Genomic DNA, 21868 nt, shown 5'->3' on the forward strand with positions numbered 1-21868 from the left:
GACGCAGCAAAGGCAAGGCTCTCTTGGACAGCTTTCTCCCGTCCACATACCATCTCACACTCCAGCCAAGGCCTTGACCGCGACGGCGGGTGGAGACGGGCGGACAACTGTAGCCCGACTGTCGTCACAGTACAGTAATTTCTTCTCCAGTGCGCTCCGGAATGCGTCTCTCACCACCAAAGACAAATCTCGGTGTGCGTACTCTATGTGCGCAGTGTGCTCATGGGACGTCCGGTGCGGACAGACCCAGACTTGGAGAAGAATAACAACACGAGGCCAGGCCGGCAGAAGCGCCAGCTGATGCGACGTTTACACGCCTCGAATGCATGCCCTCGGCCAGGCCTTCCTATAAAACTGTGCATGCTCCCCACCCATGCCACCTCATCTGTTCGTATCTCATACCCCGCGCATCGTTCTCATCTCTGCGACTCACGACAGACTCACTGCGCGTAGACCACTCTCGATCGCGATGAGCTCTCCCGGCCACATCTCCGTACACCGCGCGCGCACAGACACACGTTTTCTCATCGAGGCCTCCCCGCAGACCCAGCCCCGCATCCTCCGCGACCGTGACAACGAGCAGATGTCCCGCTCGTACCCTGGTACGTCCTCCATGTCGACACCGATCATGGGCTCGCCCCCGAGTCCCATCCTCCAGCCAGAGAGACCTCCACGGGCGCTCTCCCCAGAACTCTGGAACCTCTCTTCGCCGAACCCTTCTGAGATGCCGTCGCCTCTCCGCAATACTCTCGTTCCCATGCTGAACCTTGCGCGTGAAGCTAAAGAGGAACTCTTCACTGACCGGAGTACCCGCGACAACCGCTCTGCCCCTCCTGCGCCAGCCCCAGCCGACGATCATCGCGCTTCCTCCAAGGCGCGCTCGACTCCCGCCTCTCCACCAAGCTCGCGTGCATCGGGATCCCAGTCACATCGCAAGTACCGCAGCCCGCGCGTCGAGACCGATAGCGAGGGCGAAGATAACGCACGATCCTGGCACGGGGCACCTACTTATGTACGCCCCTCCGAGGACACCATCCCTTCGCACTCGTGGCGCACTCCTACCGTCGAGCGTCTAGAGGCGGAAGAACCACGAACTCCCCCCACCGGACCTATCACAGTGACAGCCAACAGAATGAGCCCGCGCAGGTCGTCGACGAAGAACAAGGCGAAGCGGAGCAGCATCGCTCAGCGGCGCCTCATGGAGTCCGCCGCGCTCTCGTCCGACAGCGGGATCATCATGTCGCCCATGTGCCACAGCCCGCTCGTCTCGTTGCCCCTCCCCGACATCCCGCAGTCCGCGACGGATGCCGAGCAGTTCTTCCCGCCAGAACGGCCCCCGCGCTCTCACCAGCGCGAGCGCTCTTCACCGTCCCCGTTGCAGTCGCCCCTCACGCTTCAACCTGGGCCTTCATCGAGGCCCGAGAGTCCCCGGGATGAGAGACGGGAGCCGTACCGCTCGGACTCGCCTGACCGCTCCGGCGGGTCACTACGTGGGCGGGAGAGTCCGAACGCGATGTCGGTGCCTATCCCGCTCAGTCCTGGCTCGACGCTCGCCCAAACGCGGCCCCCGTCGCCGGCGGAGGACCCCCGCGGGTCGCCCAAGGCGGCCGCCAAAGCGGGGAGCAGCAAGCAATACGACCGGTCGCCGTCGCCTCCGGAGGAGCCCGCGGTGCGACACTCGACATTCTACTTGGAGGATGAGATGGTCATCCTGAGGGTGAGTACTCAATTTTGTTTGCGATCCGTGTGGAGGAATGCTGACCTTGGGCATGCGTGCCCAGGTGGAGAACACGCTCTTCCGCGTGCACAGATACTTCCTGGAGCGCGACTCGACGTTCTTCAAGGACTTCTTCCAGAAAATGCTCGGCCACGGCGCAGGGCGGACGGACGACACAGCCGTCCGGCTGAAGGACGTGTCCCGCCGCGAGTTCGAGTGTCTCCTTGCTTTCTTGTACAATGGGTACGTCGCCCCCGTCCGCATCCTCTCTCGTAGTAGATAACAGGACTCACCATGTCCGCAGCCCCTCCAGCGCGCAAAGCGCCTCCATCCTCAACCTCGTCCTGCTGCTCTCCACCGCCTCCGCGCTATCCTTTCCTGCTGCGCGCGCACACGCCATCTCCGCACTCGACGCGGCCTCGCCGCCCCTGGACCCTGTCGAGCGCGTCTTCCTCGCGGAGAAGTATGCGATCCCGGCGTGGCTACGCCCTGCGTACGTCGCGCTGTGCTCGCGCGCGCACGCGCTCGAGGACGCCGAGGCGGAGGTGCTGGGCCTGCAGACGATGGCGCGCCTCGCGAGGGCGCGCGAGGCCGTGCTGGAGGAGAAGGTGAAGGAGTGGCGGAAGGCGGTGGAGAGGGCGGAGAGCGGGGAGGGGTTCAACAAGGAGGATATGCAGGTGCGGGAGGCGAAGCTGGTCGAGCGGGTCGTGGATGAGATCTTCGGGGTGGATTTGTGAGTGATCTTGAGGCTATCTGTGGTTGATTGGCTGTTGTGGATTTGGGGAAGGGAGGTGAGCTCGAGCTGGACCTTGGGATCTCCGTACATATGTATCGCATATCTGCAATTCCTCGCATCTGCATCCGCATGGCTCATGGGCATTCATTCGCGTTAGCATCTGTAGCATACCTTACCACGCATCGTAACGTTATTGACGGGCATTTATAGACATTCTGGCTTGGGTTCAAAGCATCTGGATAACATTAGTAATACAGCATCTATCATACAAGGAGGGACGAGGATGAGGAGCGTGTGCGACTAGTAACCAGCCCCAGCCAGCGCAGACGACAGCGGGACGGGGGGCTACATCTCCGGCTGCTGTTCTAGGTCTAGACTTGGGTCCGTAAATGCATGATTGCATTTCGTGCAGACGTAGAAGAGGATCATGCGCGTCTGCTTCCGCTTGGACTGGTCCTGGAAGAACACGGCGCTGCGTGGGGAGTGGGGGTGAGTAGGGAGATGTCAGACAAGTTGATGGATGGGTAGAACGCACTCGTCGTGGCCACATTTTGGGCAGCCCATCTTCTGGTGGGCCTGATGGGGTAGCGGTGAGGAATGAGTTCCTGCGAGGAGGAGTCAGGGGGGGGAGAGAGTGGACGCACCAGTGTCGGGTCCGAGGCAAGGTCCGCCGTTACACCGACTTGCTCCCTGTGTCAAGGTCAGCATGACATTGCAAGAGACAGCTCAAGGAGCACATGAGGGTAGAACGGGACGCGAAGGGGGGCAAAGAAAAGTACACAGGGAAGCAAAGGATCCGGAGGACGGTGCAACGCTGAGCGCAAGACAAGACGGCTTACTCACCTGGTCACCGTGAGCAGATCGTTCCTGTACACACACTGGTTCTCCCCAATCTCGTCGTACGCGCAGATGCGGCAGGCGTAGACCATGACGCGCCGGTCGGGGTCCGCCTTGGGGTAGAGCAGGTTGTTGCACTCCGAGCAGAAGTGGAGCGATGCCTGGGCGCGGAAGGTCGAGGTTGACCGGGGTTGCGGGCACAGAGAAGAGTATGTTGGCGTTAGAAAAGGTCCCCTGAGTCACGCAAGATGCAACAGCGTACCATTCAGACGATGAGGATGGGGTATGAGCAGAGGAGATGCAGGGAGGTGGTGGTCGCAGACAAAGATGACCTAGATGCCTCGCACTCACTGCCACTCAGCTTGTCGCAAGCGCGCCCGCACTGCGGTTTTCCAGAGTACCACATTCTTGACCCTCATATCATGTCTCAGTCTGCACAGTCTCTAGATCTCAACTGGCTTGCCTATTTGCTGTACGGTCTCTATGAAGAGAGTAATGACAGCCATCCGCATGAAAGTCAGCTTTACTTGAACAATCTCGACAGTGAGGACCGGGTCCTGAAGCATTATGCCACTATTCTCGACAGCCTCGCGCGACTTCTCATCTACGAAGAACGGAATCAGGTCGTCTCGATCGCTGTGGTACTTCCCGAGCTCACCCCCACATCGCAAGGACCCGCGGAGTTCCTAGTCGCACATAATGGATGCGTCTCCCCTCAGGTTGTTGGCCACCTCAAGACCATCATCACGCTCCTGAGAGAAGCCCGTCTTCTCTACGTTCAGGAGGTAGGAGACAGAGGAATGCCACCAAAATTATCTATCCCGACCCTAGACGCGTCTCGAAAGTCTGGACTCGAGATTCCTCTGATTGAGAAGCTCCAGGGACTTGAGCGGTCCCTACACCGTTACTGTTGGGAGAAGGAGAGGCGACGGGTTACGAAAGACGATCGTTACGGTTGCTTCCACCGCCTCGTTGACGCAGTAACCGGTGTGTCCGACCAACCTGCCAATCGCACGCCGGAGGAGCATACAGCGCTTCAAAGCCTCCAAGAGGCTTCCTCTACCCACCGTGCAGCTCTTGAAGAAGTTCACGATGCTTTGTTCATCATCAACCAGCTTCTTTCGGAGGATCCTGATGCCCGCCATGCATTCATCCCGGAGTCTTCTACGGCCTTGGATGCACTGATTGCGGCCATGCGCGTCGTGTCCCACCACGCATCAGACAAGTCCTTGAAGTCTCTGTGGTCGTTGTGCGATCGCTACAACGAAGGTGAGCTCTGCTGTCCCACAGATACTATGGGTCTGTAATGACGTGAAGAGCAGCTGTTCTAGCTCGACGCCAAGCCGAGCGCGACCGGTACATGAAGCTCAAGGCGTCGCAGCCGCCGTCGGAGACGCAGTCCAATGACAAGAAGTTGCCCCACATTACTCCGACATTCAGTACAGAGCGGTGGTTGTTGAAGGCTCGTGATTTCTCCCAGATCTCCCGGACGGTCGTGTCCTCAAGGTTGGCAGGTCTTTTCGAACACGTAACCCCGGAGGTGTCTCCTGTGTCAGTCAAGCAGCCGAAACAAGAGGATTTCTTCGTGTCTGTAGAGAAGGTGACGTCCACGTTGAAGCTCGCAGGATGGAAGGAGGACGATATCGAGGAATTTGCCGAAACCTTTGTCGATGGGTTGAAGCAACGAGCCTCGCTTCGGTCTGGTACGTTTCGCGAGCATTAGTCCTCACGACACAATACTGAGAAGTTCCCATTGCATCTGCAGGACCCATAGAGCCTTCGGACGACGGAACATTCAGTCAATCCTCGGTTATTTATTGCCATTGTGAATGCGACGTCTTGGCAGAGCTCCATGAACGATTCAAGTCCAAGGATCGACAAATCATCCCTTATGTCGGCGTCTCGAAGCTTTCATGTGCGCTGTGCCACCTATACTTCGAGTGTTACCGCGAGGCCACCGACAGCACGATCTGTACGCGCGGCACGCACGGTCAGATCTGGCCCTGGATCACGCCGACGTTGTTGAAGGACGAAGCGATGGACGAGAAGATCAAGACGTTGTTGGCTGAAAAGCTGAAGGGGAAGCTGGTTACTGAAGCGAAGAATGCGCGTACTAGGCAAAGGGCTTCTCAGAGCACCGTCGGTTTCGTGTCGAATGTGGTGGAAACCCCACATCAACGTATGTCTTTTCTCTCATTCTCAGTGTTCCAAAGAGCTGATGGTCTATGCAGATGCAGCCAGCGCTTTGGAGGCTATGATGAAGGTGATAAAGGCGAAGACTGGGTAGCAGTGTGTGAGGTCTGCCATGAGTATCCGCACGGTGAGCGTCACAATCTACCGTCGCTCCCGACCTCCGTTCTCACAGCGTCTTACCACTTCCTCCAGATGTACACGAAACAGAAACGGAGCCTTGTGGAGATGTATCCATACCGGCCGCTGACCGTGACGATACCACCTGTTTGGAGTATAGATACCTCGAAGCTCCGTTTTTCGCTTTGCTCTCTACGTCGGAGCACACGATCCTAGCGCAGCCTAAGCGCTTCTGATTATGCATACACCGCTACGCCCATCCGTTCTCTTACGATCTGCGCTACCTCGTTGTGCCTGTCGTTCACTCATTATCATCTCTGCTTCCGTCCTCTGCCGCTCGTTCCGCTCTCACTCATCCTCGCGCTCGCTGTTCACGATGCGCTCTGTCTTTTACCACGACTGAACGTTCCGTTCCGTTCACCTCCGCGTCCTCATTTGGCCATGGATCGAGTCTTGCGCCTGAGTGCCGCGCGCGGTACTGCGACCGCATTCATTTACAACGTTGCCATGGCATACGGCCGGGCCGACCATGAAGTTGCAACATCCGCCATGACTATGCGGAAGATCCAGGCGATAGTATCGTGGCGAAGTACCGCACCGCTACTGCAAACCTTCTAGCAGTGGTCATATTGGTCAGTGACGACTCTTTGAGCCTTGTCATACCACTGGCGGGGCCCAAGCTCCGCAGCCTTACTCAGGCTGATCAGTGTCTTTCCCACCAGGTCCTTGCTCCTTTCGAGCCGTCGTCTCCTCTAACTTGAAATGTCGGATTAAGAACCTTGTCGATATCGTCGAAGAGGGTACTCGTGAAGTCTTTGCGTGGCGATCGGACTAGTCACGCTTCTGACTTGGTGAGCACGGTGTTGTACGCCTCACGGGAATCGCGCTGACGCTTCTTTGGCGCAAGACCTCTTCCGCATGGCGCGCTCGATGGAACAAGAATTGACTCGAGGACTGCGTTATGAACGCCCTATTTCAAAATTCTGGCCGCCTACTCCCTGGACCTTGGTGCCACCCCACCGGTCGTCTCCGAGATGCAATTCATTGTCAACCGAGCATCCTCTGGATCATGCGATAAGTGTCGCTCGTCTCGCAAGAGTCTGACCAGGTCGTCTATCATCGCCCACCTGGTTATGCGCCTCCATCGACAGTTGGCATTGATGCCTGGAACTTGCGCAGACGATAACTCCCTTAAACTTCATCTGTTCTGCTTGAAACCTGTACCGTTCAATTCGTCCTGTCGCCGCGCAGATTCTGGTATTGCTGCCACACAAGCCGACCCGGGAATCCCACGGTGACCTCTCCCAGCGACCCTCCCGGACGTATTTCGTGGATTACCGGCGCACGGCTGGTTGGACAGTCTGGAGAATGGGTGGATATATTCATTGGAGGTTGTGTCGAGGGCTCCATGACGGTAAGCGGCGTTCTCAACCGCTCTCTTCAGTATGCAACTCCAGTGACCCTCCCGGCGACCCTTCCGAACGTATATCGCGGATTGCCGGCGTACGGGTGGTCCGAGAGTCCTGGAAACGGGCCGCGGATGGATCTATTGGAAGTTGTTTCGAGGGCATTGTAATAACGATATGTATATGTGCCTACTCCCCTCCATTTCCCTCTGGTCATGCTATCGTCCTTATACCCTCATGGTGCTAGTACACAATTACTATATAGTCTCCATTGTCTTTGGCTGCACAACTGCACATAGTGACTTAACCCGTGTTCCGTGCACCCTTTCCTGTGATATTCTTCCCCTGAAAGTGCTTCCATCCCGTACATGACCAGCAATTGTAGTGTGCTCCCAATTCCGACTGCACCGTGGCTCAGAGTCACAGATCCATACGACCACTCACAGATATCCCCACAATGCATGTACTTGAACATATCATAGATATGCAGTTTTATAGGAGCCTATAGATCGTGAACACCCGTCTTAATATACGCCGATGGGATTCCTGAGTGTGAGTATCGAACTATCATGGAGAACTGAGCGTTGTCAAGTAGTAGGAGTCAAAAAACATAACCGTTATGACAATTTCCCTCTAGCAAGCTTGAAATACTGAACAATATATGACAGGACCATCACGAATGTTGATCGGAAGGTATACAGGCATACGGGATCGGGGAGAGCGAGTTGCACACTGAAGAGAGCAGTTGATAACGCCACTTACCGTCATGGAGCCCTCGACACAACTCCAATGAATATATCCACCCATTCTTCAGGCTCTCCAGTTTCCGTACGCCGGTAACCCACGACATACGTCCGGGAGGGGTCGCCGGGAGAGGACATCGGTGAATTCGGTATTTTTGTGCGAAAGTGGTACCAGGACCTGCGCGGCGACAAGAAGAATTGAACGGCATAGGTTTCAAGCAGAATGGATGAGGTTTGAGGGTGTTCAAGTTCGACATCCCGAGGCATTGTGATGGCGGAAAGCTGAGTACGAAACGGGCTGGCAGTCGGGAGCGCTGGGATTCACCGACGATGACCTCGACGACGACAACGACGACGACGACGACGACCTCGCGTACTCTTCCTGCTCCTTCTGACACCTCTCAATGCTTTGAAACACGCCATATTTTTACCTACAAAGACTCGCTGCGGGGATGCTAAATCCTCGTGTCGTATACTCTAGTCTGCTGCTCCTGCGGCTCTGCTTCGCGCTCTTCGGGACAGGCTACATCCATCCTGATGAATGGTTCCAGAACGGCGAGGCGATGGCTGGTAAGAGTAACCATCTCTAATGCACAAGGTGGAGGGGCTCAGAGAGGTTGAGAACAGGTCGGACACTCGGTCTGCATACGCATTTGACCTGGGAATGGGACCCCATCTTTCCTTGCCGTTCAATCGTACCGGTATGGCTGACGACGGGAATTCCATTGTGGCTTGTGGGGAAGCTTTATGAAGGTGCGTGCCGATTGTGACTCCAAAGCGTTGTCAGGCTGAGCCAGTACAGGTGACCTCAACCCGAGGATATTGTTCGCGGCGGAGAGGCTGTCTTTCTTCTTCTGGTCTCTATTGCTTGGTGCGTAAATCAGTGCATGCTTTCCTACAATAAATGACTCCTGCTAGACTACGCGCTGTATTACCTCGTCCACGAACCCGTACGGTCGCGCGCACTCATTCTGCTCGGATCGTCCTACGTGATGCTCACGTACCAAGTCCGCCCGTTCTCCAACTCTATCGAGGCAGTACTTATTGCCTTCTCCCTACTCCTCCTCAAGAAGATGCTTGTTACAGAGAGCATGAAGGTTTCCACCAAGGTCAGTACGTCCACAGCATCTGCTCGACCGGGACCGATGTTCAGACGACTGTGGCAGACAGGCTACCGATATCTGGTCCTTCTCGCGTTTGTGGCAACATGTGGACTGTTCACTCGGATCACCTTCGCCGCGTTCTTCCTCCCCGTCGCGCTCGAGGCGCTCAAGTACACCCTCCGTCGGTCGCGGTTCACGTTACTTCCGTGGCTCCGGTCCCTGATCCTACCGGTTCTCGTCGTGCTCGCTACTGGACTGGGCTTCGTCTATGCAGACTCGACATACTTCGTCTTCCCCTTCCACGAGTCAATGTTCGAGCTAACGCCACTCAACTTCTTGCGGTACAACCTCCTCCCGGCCAATCTCGCTGAGCATGGCCTACACCCACGGTGGCTGCATCTCGTGGTCAACCTACCTATGATCGCGACTCCTGGGCTCCTGATCTACGTGTTTTGGGCCGAGTGGGACTCCACAAACCCCCGCACCGATGAACGGCCCAGAGGGAAGGGTCATGCCAAGTCCGGACCCATGGAGACGATTCAGAAAGGTGGGTAAAGCGAGAATTTGCGCGCACGTGACATAGGCTTATCCACGCGCAGTGTTGTACTGGGTCAGGTGGTCGAGTACCACTCTCCTCTCGATCCAACCGCATCAGGAGCCCCGGTTCTTGATCCCTCTCGTCACCCCGATGATTGCTCTGGTACTCAACCATGGTCGTATACTGCGTGCTGGCAGATGGTTTTGGGTGGGCATCGTCACTGAGTGCGACGTCTTCATCGACTGACGGTACCTATTCATAGCCCGTATGGATCGCATCAAATCTACTCCTCACTCTGTTGTTCGGCGTCCTACATCAAGGGGGAGTCGTGCCCTCGCTATTCCGCGTACACGACATGCTCTATGGCGAAGCCACGCCGACTCCAGACCATCGCTTCTACGTGCTATACTGGAAGACTTACATGCCCCCTCGGCACTTGCTAGCGATTCCCCAGGCCGGTGCGTCGGCCTTGCCTCGTCACAGACACAGTCATTGATACTGTTTTGTTCCGACAGATGCCGACACAGAGGCAGTCCGTGTCTTCGACGTCGCAGGTGCGCCGGCAGACGGTGTCGTCCGCGCGCTGTCCCTCCCAGGGATGATACCGAACTCAACGACGCTCCTCGTCGCCCCTTTCCATGCTGTCCGCAGCTTCGACGCACGCGGGCAGGAGTGCCTGAAGCTCTGTGACCGGGTGTTCCCCCATCTTGACTTGGATCATATCCCCGATGCTGCGGAGGTTGGGTGGAAGGATGGACTGAGCCTTGGAATCTGGGAGGTGGATTCGGTGTGCTTCGAGAGGACGATGACTGCCGATGCCTTAGCTTGACCGATACTTTACTCGTTTCTCTGCGGATCACATTCACGTTGTGGGTCTCGGCCGTTAGCGGGCACCAACGGTCAATGTCGAAGGTACTGCCTTCGATCTGTTGGCCAAGGTCTGTGCGTACCTTCTTGCGCCTCAGTTGACAGACTGCTGACCTACCGCAGGTAACCGGTACACGTGGGATGCCGTTGAGACGAATGCACCCGTCTCCCCTAAGTCAGTCTGATCACGCTTCTTGCGATGGCTGGACCTGTAGGTAAGCTTCTGCGTGCACATACCACACAGTAGCCTCGCGATAGAGCGCTTGATGACAGGCTTGCAGCCACCATGCCTCACCGGCATTGCCACTGCGCATGTTCTGGTGTCCTGAAGAGGCCCCGTCTACATAAGCAATCCGCTGCGTATGAATCCCTCTCTGCTTCGTCTCGCACCTCCCAGTCACAGGATGGAGCCCATCGACCGTCTTCCTTCGCCTTGGACCCACGACTCAAGCCCCCTCCCATCACCAGGCCCGCCCCCGAGTCCAGCAGTGTGGATGCCGCACGACTGGACGCCAGGCCCGCGGAACACGAACACTTCTCGGACGCTCCCGCTCATTCCTGAGCACCCCGGACAACGCTCTCACTACACGTACTCCGCGCTCCCGACGCACCCCGACTTCCTGCGCGGCCTGCAGTCGCACCCGCTCATCAATCAACAGGCGGACGACGTCTATCTCACCCCGAGCACCCCGAGCCCGACCTCGTCTGACGAGTATGTCATGACCGCGAGGCCCGAGGAGAAGGCTATGAATATGGGGCCTGTGCCCTTCCCAATGAGTTCCGGGTACTCCTCGCCCGTGATGAGTGCAAGTCCGCGCCCGCTTCCCAGCGTGGGCAGCTCGCAACCCAGCGTGCGTAGTCTACCCAGCATTGAGTCGAGCCCTGCGAGGACGCCGGACTCCGCAGCTGCGCTCTCTTCGTCAATCGCGATGAAGAACCTGGCTCAGTCGGCGCCCAAGTCCCCTCCCCCTCCGCACGTCCGCCCTCAGCCTAGCCCTCCTGCTCTACCTAAGCTTCAACTTCGGCCTCCTCCGGAGCCGCAAGCGCAGCCTCAACAACTGCAGCAGCATATCTCTGTACCCCCGCCCCCGCCCCTGCCTCAGGCAACATCTAACCGGAACTCAAATTCGAACTCCCAGCCGCAGGCAGAGTCTCGGCCCCAACCTCAGCGTGCCAACACGGCTCCCGGCAAACACCCTGTTACCGCCCCTCGCCCTAGGTTGCCCGCTTTGAGAGGATCGACAGGGTCGATCGTCCTTCCTCCTCGCCCGCAGTCGGCTGAGTCGACTTGCCCGAAACATACGCTCTTCTACATGCACGAGGGCATGATCGTTCTCAGGGTACGCCATTGCTCTTACTAGACGGCGACAAGGCAGGGTACTGACATCGCATCGCATGCTGGAGGTTGAGGGCGCGCTATACAGAGTGCACAAATACTTGCTCGAGCAACACTCCGACTTCTTCCGCGGGTTCCTATCGGATGATGAGGACTCGATGGGACACTCCGACGAGCGCCCTATCCCTCTGCCCGAGAACGTAACTCAGCAAGGGTTTGACACCCTGTTGAACTTCCTCTACACCGGGTGCGTGTCGTCCACTTTGCCCTGTTCTTCGTGCATGTGATCTCATGGTCTGTGCAGGATCTACGACCCCATGTCTGTGTCTCTCTCGGACTGGGTGACGCTCCTCCGCATCTCGACCCTCCTCCAATTCACCAAGGTCCGACAATACGCGATCCGCGAGTTAACCACGCGCCGCACATCCCTTCAACCCATTGACGCGATCCTGCTCGCCAAGGAGCACGATATCCCGTCTTGGCTCGGGCCGGCCTACGCGGAGTTGGTGCGCCGGCCGACCCTACTGGACGATGACGAGGCTGAGCGGCTCGGAGCGCGGATGACGGCGCAGATCGGGCGCGCAAGGGAGATGCTGAGGCAAGAGGAGTACGCGCAGTACCAGCAGCGCAGGTATGGTGCCCGCTATATCCCTCCTGAGAGACTCGACGAGCAGCTGGTCGCGCGTGCCGTCAACGAGGTGTTCAAGCTGCCGAATAACACGTCAGATGCGCAGGGACTGCCTGTTTGACTCCATCCGTGCTGACTTGATATGGTTCTTCTTGTGTTCGAACCTGGAGGGGTGATGGTGCAGGCGCCGGCTTCGTTCGATCAGGGCTTCTCAGTGCTTTCCCATGCCGTTATGGCATACATATATCCTTGTTGTATCATAGCTCAATGTATCTCTGACCGCAGCTGCTTCGCAGAGTATGTAAGTGTTCGCGAAGCTGGATTGTTTGCCTTGTTGATACGTTCAGCTGACCAGTTCGCTTCACAGATACAATTCCCTTCGCTATCGTAACGCGCGGACGTGTCAGTGCTGTACGAGTATATAAGGGCTTGTGCCTAACATACTCGGACATTGTGAAGGTTCGTGATCCCACTTTCTTCGCACTGCACAGTACCATGAAGGCTATCCGTTACTATGGCCCTGGCGACATTCGCCTTGACGACATACCGGAACCTACCGTTGGACCCAAGCAGGTGAAGATTAAGGTATGATTTCATGTTCGCTCTAGTACGTCAACGGGATCCTGACTAGGCTCTACTAGGTCGCCTGGTACGTGCGTTCAAGTGGAGAGGCCAATCAGTTGCAATGACGGGCCCGCTTCGTAGGAACGGGAGTACGTCCAGTCCTTTTCGATATGTTCCCTGCTCAATGCCTCGACGGGTTTGATAGTATGCGGGTCCGACATTTACTCGTACTACTCCATCATCCCAGGGCTCTCGCCTACCATTACTGCGCCTCATCCCACTACCAAGGAAACGCTTCCGATTACCATGGGTCACGAGTCTGTTGGTTGCGCTTTTCTCGCTGGTCTGACGTTGACATCTTGCGACCAGGTTCTCGGGCACAATCGTGGATATAGGGTCTGAAGTGGACCGCAGCAAGCTCGTCGTCGGACAGCATGTCACCATGTAGTCGTCGTCCGGCTCTCTTACGCTTCAGAAAGCTAACAGTGCTTGATCATGCAGAGAGCCTTCTTGGAGTTGCTTGAAAGAGACCTGCGTGCAATGCACGACCCTGGAGACGCAAAACCTGTGCCCCAAGTTAGCGCTCCTGGTACGTTTACGGCTCTATCCAGTTCATCGCATGTTGAGTCGCAGTCAGGGCGTATCCGGCGGTTGTGGTGGTTTGGCTGAGTATGCTGTTGTCGATGAACACCAAGCACACGTCCTCCCGGAAGGTGTCTCATGTATGTCGCACAGTTGCATCTCAGTCTTTGCGTACTAACAATGTGTCTGATAGTGGAGATGGGCGCGATGATGGAGCCACTTGCCGTCGCTTGGCATGCTGTTAAGAAGGCAAACGTCAAAGCTGGGTGCTCGGCGTTGATCCTTGGGGCTGGTCCAGTGAGCTCGTTCCGCGCTCTATCTTCCTGTTGACTTACTCTAGAGAAGGTCGGCATCATGATCTTGAAAATTCTGAAGTACGTGACGATGGCCTGTACGAGGGCGCCAACTCACACAACGATCCAGAGTGAATGGGGCTGGATGGGTCGGCATATCGGGGCGAGCTGAGAAACGCTGCGAGCTCGCGCAGCTTCACGGAGCCTCTTCTGCCTTCAATGTGGCTCACTCAGGTGTCGATGTGGTTCAAGAAACCATGCAGGGAACCGAGGGTCGCGGCGTCGATGTGGTCTTCGATTGCGGAGGGTCTCAAGATACCATCAATGCTGCTCTCGCCTCGGTTCGACCAGGCGGGTTGATCATGAATGTCGCTGTGTGGAAAGATATACCCGCCATCGACATGAATCTGATGATGTATAAGGAGGTCGTGCTTGCGCGTGCGTGATATTCTTTCCATATATCCGCACTTCACTAATTCAGTGGGCACGAGATAGATAGCTTCGTATATGCCGGAGACCACGAACAGCTTCTGCAGACGGTAGCACAGGGCAAGTTTGCTGATCTGACGAGCCTCATCACTCGACGCATTCCTATGGAGGATTTGGTAGACAGAGGTATCATGGCTCTAATTCATGAGAAACACGAGCACGGTACGGTCCGTTCGCCTCGCTGCTTGTACTTCCTCTTTCTGACTAAGCACATTCAGTGAAGATACTTGTACATCCTTGAGCTCGTCGCGACAATATCATGCCAAGACGCGTGACCGTGTCTTCATTTCTCGGCGCTACGTCCACTCAAATTCCGGACGATAGTCGGCCAACTGTTGGGGCATCTGAGGTAAGTGCCAACATGTAGTCGTCCGGGCAACGCCCCTACGTTCCTGCATGTCTCGCACGACTAGACGGATCATTGCGCATGGTACTTCAGAAGTAGCTACTTGCGCACGGACCGCGCGCTCCCTCAAGGCCAGTGAGCCCAGGACAAACGACCACGAGCAAGGTCAGGTGTATCCGGCACAACATCTCCGACTTACACTCCGGGCCGCCAGCATAAAATGATCCATACTCTCTGCAGCAACCCCATCGTCCGAGTCGGTGTCGTCATGGGCCTTGTGCCCGTCGTATTCTCCGCGAGCCTTCCGGTTCACATGGGGTTACATGGCCAGCTTAAATAGCCCCACAGGGCCGTCAACAACAGCCGTTCGTCTCAATCCTGTTGCCCAGCTTACGAGATGTTGTCTATTCTTTTCTTAGTCTTACTCGGTCTCATGACTAGAAGCCTTGCGGCATTCCCAGATCCTCTTGCGCTTACAGGCGGCTCATTTTTCGTGCACGATCCCAGCCTCGTTCAGAGGGCAAGTGACGGGAAATACTTCCTATTCACGACTCACAATCTGGGCGGTATCCTCACTGCAACGAACCTTGCTGGGTATGTTATACACTCTCAGTATTATGTTCCCGGCATTGAAGAAACGCAGGCCATGGTCCTCTGTTGGTTCCATTCTTACGGGAGAGTCCTCTATCAATCTGCGTACGTCGATTCCCTCCGAGATACTATGAAGCTACCTAATTCTGTCCCACACAGCTGGTCGTGATGACATATGGGCGCCGGATGTATCCCTCCACAACGGCGTTTACTACGCGTACTACTCAATCTCTACCTTCGGTTCGCAGAACTCGGCTATAGGTCTCGCGACGTCCACGAGCATGGATCCCGGAACCTGGACGGACCATGGACTAGTGTTCCAATCCCAAAGTGGGAATCTGTACAATGCAATTGATCCCAACCTTGTGTTCGACGAGAACGGGTCGTCGGTGCTAACCTTCGGTGAGTCCATATGATCTATTGAAAGCTCTCTGGTTGACATACGCATACTAGGATCGTTCTGGGTCAGTGTTCCTGCCACGCTCGATGCCTTATGACTGACATGTCTATGGTAGAGCGACCTGTTCCAGCTCAACCTGGGCAGCAACCTGCAGAGCGTGTCGAGCTCGCCGGTGCAAGTCTCCTTCAACTCCACTTCCCCTCAGCCCGAAGAAGGCTCGTTCGTCTGGAAGCACGGGAGTTTCTATTACCTGTTCTTCAGCAGTGGTACGCTTCTAGTATGATGCTCGTACAACACTGAACGAATTCTAGGGCTATGCTGCGGCTTCGATGCATCGGCCTTGCCTCCGGCTGGAAATGAGTACAAGGTACGATGAGCATCCACTATGCGAACATCGAGTCTCAGTTAGCTTCGCCAGGTCTTCGTAGGCAGGTCTTCATCCGCACATGGTCCGTTCCTCGATAAGAATGGTAAGGACCTGCGTAACACCGGTGGCACCCTCGTCCTCGCCTCGCACGGCAACGTGTACGCACCTGGCGGTCAGGCCATCTTCACCGACTCGAAGACAGGAAAGGACATATTCGTCTATCATTACGTACCCGTCAACAGCCCGCAACCTTACGACGATGCGTACTCCGCCTTGGGTCTGAATGCGATTGATTGGAGCTCGGTGAGTCTGGGTCAGCCTTGGGATCGTCAATTATCCCTGACACCACGACTTGTCTTCCAGGGATGGCCTGTGTTGACGAGTATATGATACTGACCCAGCGCATTCCGAGCAGTAGCAGTAATGAATGAGTACAAGTTCCGCGGCACGCGTATACATGCCCGGCCCTTGAAGTGATGTTTTCCGACCAACGTCATTGTCGACACTCAATACTAAGCGCCTCAGGTGTCGTGTCGTGATTAGCAATGCGCCACCCGGGACTGCGGTGATGCGTTACCCACGCTCTGCCATGAGTTGCGAAGAGTTGCTTCTTCCTGGTCACTTGAGATACACATGACCGTGAACTGCGATGAGCGCGACTACGCCCGGCCTGGCGTAATCTTTCTCCCCGCGGTTGGGGAAGACCCAGGTCATATTGTCGCCCCTTGTGGTCCGTTTGGTGAGCTCAGACAAACACAATATTAGTGTTACGACTTGACTAGCTTGATTGCTTGGCATTCTAGGCGGAATTTAGTGAGCTCAACTGACTTCGCCACAGGCACCCGTCCTCCATATTGAAAGTAACTTCGAGAAGGCGAAGCACCATAGGGTCCGATACCCGATTCTGCGCACTATATATGTCTGAGGCCCATCCCAAGCCCACCCAGGCCGAAACTCTTGAGACGTCCGGCATCATGAGAGCGATACAGTACTATGGTCCAGGCGACATCCGTCTGTGCGACATACCAGAGCCTCAAGTCAAGGCAGGGCAAGTAAAGATTAAGGTACGTCGCTGTGCTATTCACTGGCTGTCTCGAGCTAACTGAATGGCCTACTAGGTCGCTTGGTGAGTCACTGCATACCGAGAGTCGATAGACTATCCCCTTATTTACTGCGTACTTTCCAGGAACGGAAGTAAGTGGGGTCTATTCAACCCCCGTCTGCGTCCAAGCACTCACCAATGTTGCGTAGTTTGCGGTTCGGACCTGCATGCCTACTTCAGCATCCTCCCGGTCACTCCGACAACTCTGGAACCGCACGTGGTCACTGGGGAGACCCTTCCCATTGGTATGGGCCATGAGTCGGTGTTTCCCACTTCACTCGCTCTAATGCCAGGCCGCTGATCCTTAACGTCTTGTTCAGATTCTCTGGCACTATTACCGAGACAGGGCCGGGTGTAGACACGTCACGCTTTCACGTAGGTCAAAAGGTCGTCGTGTACGTCATTTGCAACATATTCGAGGTTTAGAAGAAAACCTCTTGCTGATATCCTCATTCTAGTGAGCCCCTGTTATCGTGTAGGAAGTCGACTTGCCCCTCTTGTGTGGAGGGCTCGCGGAACACTTGTCGCTATACGACTTTCGTGGTAAGATCTAAGTATTAGCTCGTCTCAGTACTTGGCTGACCTTGTTGGGTCTTCAGGGCTTAGGCGGTGGGGGAGGAGGCCTTTCGGAATTTACCTGCGTGGATCAGGATCTCGTGCATCCCTTGCCGGCGGGGATTCCTCGTTCGTACTCGCTGTTTCTTCATTTGGGGCGCAGGGACTAATTCCGTCTGCGGTTATAGTGGATGTCGGCGCACTGATGGAGCCTCTCGCCGTCGCTTGGCACGCCGTGAAGAGATCGAACATCAAACGAGGTGATCATGTCCTTGTCCTTGGCGCTGGACCCGTGAGTCTACGCAATTCTTGTTTACATGTCATCGTTATAAAACAATTTTGTGTAGATCGGTCTCCTGGTTTTAAGGGTTGCGAGGTACGTCCTGGCAAGCCTTAGATCATATTCAAAAGAGGCTGAGACCTATTCACCTTCTACAGGGTGTTTGGCGCTGCCTCGATCGCTGTATGCGAACCCGCCTCAAGGCGACGTGACCTCGCAGAGACCCATGGCGCCGACATCGTTTACGATCCGACCGCGCCGAACGCAGATGTTCCTGCAGCGATACGCAAGGCAACAGGTGATCGTGGCGCCGACGTCGTGTTCGATTGCGCCGGGACACAGCGGACGCTGGATACAGCATTCCAAACCGTGCGTCCGCGAGGGAACATTGTGAACGTCGCTGTTTGGGAGAAACGGCCTACGCTGGACATAGATGCGGTGACCTACAAAGAAGTCAACTTCACTGGTACGCAGTGTCTCTTCTTGGCACAGATACAGCCCCATGTATAATGACTGACTACGATGGATACGTGTAGGGGTCATAGCGTACGATCGCGACCACCCGGAGATGCTTCGCGCCGTTGCAGAAGGGAAGTTCAAAGGGCTGGAGAACCTGATCACGCGTCGTATCGGTCTGGAAGACTTCGTTGACAAAGGTATACATGCTCTCATTCACGAGAAGGATCAACACGGTTCGTGTCCAATTGTTACTCGAATCGGTAGCGCGATTAACATAATCCCAGTGAAAATCCTGGTACACCCTTCGCAGAACGAGCCGTCGTCTCGTGCAAAGCTCTGACGCTGGCCTCCCTCGGTCTCGTCGCTCGGTCTGTATGCGAACATTCTGTTCTTCCCTGTATGAGAACGAAATAGCGCGACTATCTCCCGCTCCTTGATATCAATTATAGCGTTTGTTTGTTATTGGGTGGCCGCCACTGGAGGCCTGCCTGCACATGACCACCTCTGAGAAAAGATTACCGAACTCCCGGACGTGCGAGTTCCGCAGGGAAAGATCATCAAATTCTTTCGCACTCGTTCTATCGTCGACCGCGTGCGGCTCTCCGCAGACGGTTCTCACTGGCTTGCACTGAGTGTACACGAGCGTTGATATACGTTGATAAGGAGCTGCTCCCCGTCATATAGTAGGGGTATCGGGCGAGCCTGAGCGCTGCACAGGACGCACGGTTCTACGACTCGGTAAGGCCGGCAAGATGGGATCGTGCTCGCTCTCAGTCTCCTTCAAGCTCAGCCTGAAGTTCTCGATCTTTTCGGTCGCCCTTGCGTTGATATGGGCGGCCTGCGGGGCGCAAGAGTCGATGGCTGCAAACTCGGTCACCTTCCCGGATCTGTACGAGGCGTCCATCTCGGAGCTACAGAAAGGACTGGAGAAGGGGCATTTCACAAGCGTGGACCTGGTCAAGGTATGGTCACGTACTTCCAGCGTTCGTCGTATGGTTGAAGGCTTAGCTCCACGTTATAGGCGTACTTCGCAAGGATCGAGGAAGTCAACCTGCAAGGCCCGACGCTGCGTGCAGTACTTGAGACTAATCCTAGTGCGTTGGCGCAAGCCGCGGAGCTCGACCTCGAGAGAAAAATTTTTGGAGCTCGTGGACCGCTGCATGGCATACCTATACTCGTCAAGGACAACATCGCCACCGTGGCTATCGAAGGTCAGTTTCTCTGTATTGCACTTCAAAACGAGTGACATTATGACCTTGTTCCTTGCAGGTATGAATACGACAGCGGGCTCGTTCGCTCTTCTAGGCTCCATCGTCCCCCGCGACGCGCACGTCGCCACTAAGCTCCGAGCAGCAGGAGCGATCATCCTCGGTAAAGCCAACCTATCGGAGTGGGCGCACTTCCGGGGGAACGTTCCTTCGGGTTTCTCTGGACGGGGTGGTCAAGCCACAAGCCCGTACGTTCCCCTTGGCGATCCCTCAGGTTCGAGCTCTGGCAGTGGGATCGGAAGCGCAATTGGGCTCGCGGCGGGCGCGCTCGGGTCAGAGACGGATGGTTCTATCATCTCGCCGAGCAACAATAATAACCTTGTGGGCATCAAGCCGACGGTGGGGTTGACGTCGAGAGCAGGCGGTGAGTCAAGAGGATTCGTGTTCGAAGTTGTGGGAACTCAACTTGAACCCGTCCCTGTCACAGTGATCCCTATATCATCACACCAAGATACAGTCGGGCCGATGACGCGTTCCGTTGCAGACGCAGCCATCATCTTGCACGCAATCGCGGGCAAGGACCCTCGCGACAACTTCACGCTTGCACAGCCGGCGGTAGTTCCCGACTACACGAAGGCTCTCAAGGCGGACGCGTTGCGGGGTGTGCGTCTTGGGGTGCCGCGCAAGCTCTTCACCCGGACTAACACTGCTATCGTGTCTGCGTTCAACGCATCGTTGGACACGATCCGGGGACTGGGTGCGACAATTGTGGACCCGGCAGACTTCCCAGACTTCGACGAGCTTGAAGCGTCGAACAACGAGACCATTGTTCTAGACACCGACTTCAAGGTGAGCGACTCATCGGTGCACTCGAATGACTAGCTGGCACTCACTTCATACATGTGCCAAAGGTCCAAGTGGAGGAGTACATCTCCGAGCTTCTTCACGTGCCAACAGGAGTGAAGAACCTTGCGGACCTCATTGCCTTCAACATCGCGCACGCGGACGAGGAGCTTGTAGAGCCTTTCTGGACAGACCAGTCCGAATTCATCGCCTCCGAGAACACCACCGTCAACCAAGCCTTCTTCGACGCGATCGCAGCTGACAAGGATCTTGGAGCCACCCGAGGTATCGATGCCACGCTGAAGATGTTTGCCGTCGACGCACTGCTCATGCCAAGCAACGTCGCATCTGGACCAGCCGCCATCGCCGGGTACCCCATCGTGACCGGTATGCTATCCCGGACTGCAGTTTCCGGAACCAAGACTTCGAGCTGACGAGCCCCTCCAGTTCCGTTAGGGTTTCTACCGGCGAACACGACCCTCGCGCCTGCACGGCCCACTCGTTCGAGTGGTCCCAATCAGCCGTTTGGGATTGCGTTCGTGGGCACCGCGTTTAGCGAGTTCGAGCTGATCTCGTTCGCGTTCGCATATGAGCAAGCCACGCACAATCGGTTGAAACAGCTGGCGTTCCCGGAGGCGATCCCGAAAACGCAGCTCGTGGATATCGTGGGGAAGTGATTCCGTGGTATACATGGTACAGTAGTGTGGTACAAGTGGTATCCAAAGAGGAGATGGAGGTCATGGAATGACGAGGAATGAATACGCTGTCCCGGTGAACGCTTGTCAGTGATCGACTAAGGATGAATCAAGGGAGAGACGTACCATGGTGAGATCGTGAAGTCATGATACTATGTTACAGGTGCATCCCCTTGCGCCGGAACGATAGGCTCCGGCGGGGACGAGGTGGCTGGGGTGTCGGCGTCGGGATGCTCTCCGAGTCCGCGCTCTCGGTGACGCAAGGTTGAGGAGGTACAACAGTCGCCAGGCTGGGATATGCACACACTGGTACTCCTGCCGCAGGTGCTGCCCATAGCATGGCCTCCACTGCGAAGTTGGAGGCGGCTGACATCCCGAGGGATAGGTTGGCTGACGTGAAGGGATTGCGCATCCCTGAGTTGGTCGAGATAGAGCATGAATAGTTCGCTCGCGAACATCCAGTAGAAGAGGGGGCTCACTGGATGAGGATGTGTTTGTCCTATATCTCATCAGCAGATGGAAGTTTGCGCCAGGTATGAGAAACTCACCAAAGGTTCGTAGATGACTAGTGACCGGTGGGGGTTGATTGGGTGATGGTAGATGTTTGCTGGGGGTGTCGGTACTACGGGCCTACGCTATTTGAACCTTCTTCCAGGAGGCACGCCCCAGCACATGTTTTCGTTCGATTGGGCCTTGAGCAGCGTAGACTCCTCCCCGTCAGCTCTAGACTGTCTCCCGGAACCTGCGCCAAGAAGGTGGTGATTGTCGAATATCGCCAGTCTGGACAGCCATTGTCCCCGAGACGTCTGGGAGGCATGAGACCTCATGAGATTTGGCACTGGTGTGTTCCTGCAAGTGCGTGATGATGGCCAG

The 21868-nt window shown here is 56.1% G+C and overlaps 10 protein-coding genes across 10 annotated transcripts; 8 read left to right on the forward strand and 2 right to left on the reverse strand.

Moving 5' to 3' along the window:
* The first annotated feature begins 48 nt into the window (after positions 1-48).
* On the forward strand, positions 49-2736 carry L226DRAFT_533960 (uncharacterized protein). The gene is made up of 4 exons (XM_067680572.1): positions 49-387; positions 454-1717; positions 1782-1960; positions 2022-2736. Exons 1-4 carry the CDS (start codon positions 374-376, stop codon positions 2452-2454), a joined length of 1890 nt encoding a protein of 629 aa, XP_067536469.1. The 5' UTR covers positions 49-373; the 3' UTR covers positions 2455-2736.
* On the reverse strand, positions 2653-3727 carry L226DRAFT_484911 (uncharacterized protein). Its single transcript, XM_067677078.1, has 5 exons — positions 3553-3727; positions 3297-3451; positions 3098-3143; positions 2989-3029; positions 2653-2925 (listed from the first exon to the last, which is right to left on the reverse strand). The coding sequence occupies exons 1-5, from the start codon at positions 3553-3555 to the stop codon at positions 2799-2801; spliced, it is 372 nt and encodes a 123-aa protein (XP_067536470.1). The 5' UTR covers positions 3556-3727; the 3' UTR covers positions 2653-2798.
* L226DRAFT_570127 (uncharacterized protein) lies at positions 3713-5577 on the forward strand (the record flags this gene model as incomplete). Its single annotated transcript, XM_067684405.1, has 4 exons — positions 3713-4559; positions 4613-4993; positions 5056-5469; positions 5522-5577. 4 exons carry the CDS (start codon positions 3713-3715, stop codon positions 5575-5577), a joined length of 1698 nt encoding a protein of 565 aa, XP_067536471.1.
* A 2624-nt stretch (positions 5578-8201) lies between these two features.
* L226DRAFT_545128 (uncharacterized protein) lies at positions 8202-10219 on the forward strand (the record flags this gene model as incomplete). The annotated part of the gene is made up of 8 exons (XM_067682324.1): positions 8202-8319; positions 8377-8502; positions 8552-8620; positions 8668-8858; positions 8916-9399; positions 9452-9597; positions 9653-9848; positions 9906-10219. The coding sequence occupies 8 exons, from the start codon at positions 8202-8204 to the stop codon at positions 10217-10219; spliced, it is 1644 nt and encodes a 547-aa protein (XP_067536472.1).
* A 967-nt stretch (positions 10220-11186) lies between these two features.
* Positions 11187-12342, forward strand: L226DRAFT_460979 (uncharacterized protein; the record flags this gene model as incomplete). Its single annotated transcript, XM_067675626.1, has 3 exons — positions 11187-11597; positions 11662-11840; positions 11898-12342. The coding sequence occupies 3 exons, from the start codon at positions 11187-11189 to the stop codon at positions 12340-12342; spliced, it is 1035 nt and encodes a 344-aa protein (XP_067536473.1).
* Positions 12343-12716: 374 nt separating this feature from the next.
* On the forward strand, positions 12717-14423 carry L226DRAFT_612177 (alcohol dehydrogenase GroES domain protein; the record flags this gene model as incomplete). Its single annotated transcript, XM_067686355.1, has 12 exons — positions 12717-12806; positions 12863-12870; positions 12927-12934; positions 12991-13102; positions 13155-13229; positions 13287-13374; positions 13423-13507; positions 13561-13664; positions 13713-13741; positions 13791-14098; positions 14156-14311; positions 14368-14423. The coding sequence occupies 12 exons, from the start codon at positions 12717-12719 to the stop codon at positions 14388-14390; spliced, it is 1086 nt and encodes a 361-aa protein (XP_067536474.1). The 3' UTR covers positions 14391-14423.
* Positions 14424-14904: 481 nt separating this feature from the next.
* On the forward strand, positions 14905-16316 carry L226DRAFT_484925 (glycoside hydrolase family 43 protein). The gene is made up of 8 exons (XM_067677079.1): positions 14905-15089; positions 15139-15191; positions 15246-15488; positions 15540-15550; positions 15602-15752; positions 15798-15853; positions 15905-16156; positions 16217-16316. The coding sequence occupies exons 1-8, from the start codon at positions 14929-14931 to the stop codon at positions 16241-16243; spliced, it is 954 nt and encodes a 317-aa protein (XP_067536475.1). The 5' UTR covers positions 14905-14928; the 3' UTR covers positions 16244-16316.
* A 392-nt stretch (positions 16317-16708) lies between these two features.
* Positions 16709-18701, forward strand: L226DRAFT_533968 (alcohol dehydrogenase GroES domain protein). The gene is made up of 10 exons (XM_067680573.1): positions 16709-16921; positions 17105-17213; positions 17276-17350; positions 17414-17498; positions 17555-17639; positions 17699-17802; positions 17858-17886; positions 17949-18256; positions 18327-18482; positions 18534-18701. Exons 1-10 carry the CDS (start codon positions 16771-16773, stop codon positions 18587-18589), a joined length of 1158 nt encoding a protein of 385 aa, XP_067536476.1. The 5' UTR covers positions 16709-16770; the 3' UTR covers positions 18590-18701.
* A 140-nt stretch (positions 18702-18841) lies between these two features.
* On the forward strand, positions 18842-21058 carry L226DRAFT_533969 (amidase signature enzyme). Its single transcript, XM_067680574.1, has 6 exons — positions 18842-19211; positions 19271-19460; positions 19519-19881; positions 19945-20306; positions 20369-20687; positions 20748-21058. Exons 1-6 carry the CDS (start codon positions 19002-19004, stop codon positions 20975-20977), a joined length of 1674 nt encoding a protein of 557 aa, XP_067536477.1. The 5' UTR covers positions 18842-19001; the 3' UTR covers positions 20978-21058.
* Positions 20809-21857, reverse strand: L226DRAFT_533970 (uncharacterized protein). The gene is made up of 4 exons (XM_067680575.1): positions 21544-21857; positions 21475-21494; positions 21122-21409; positions 20809-21063 (listed from the first exon to the last, which is right to left on the reverse strand). The coding sequence occupies exon 3, from the start codon at positions 21405-21407 to the stop codon at positions 21153-21155; it is 255 nt and encodes an 84-aa protein (XP_067536478.1). The 5' UTR covers positions 21408-21409; positions 21475-21494; positions 21544-21857; the 3' UTR covers positions 20809-21063; positions 21122-21152.
* Positions 21858-21868: the final 11 nt, after the last annotated feature.

This window comes from Lentinus tigrinus (genome assembly GCF_003813185.1).
Source record: "Lentinus tigrinus ALCF2SS1-7 unplaced genomic scaffold L226scaffold_9, whole genome shotgun sequence".
Lineage (NCBI taxonomy): Eukaryota > Fungi > Basidiomycota > Agaricomycetes > Polyporales > Polyporaceae > Lentinus > Lentinus tigrinus.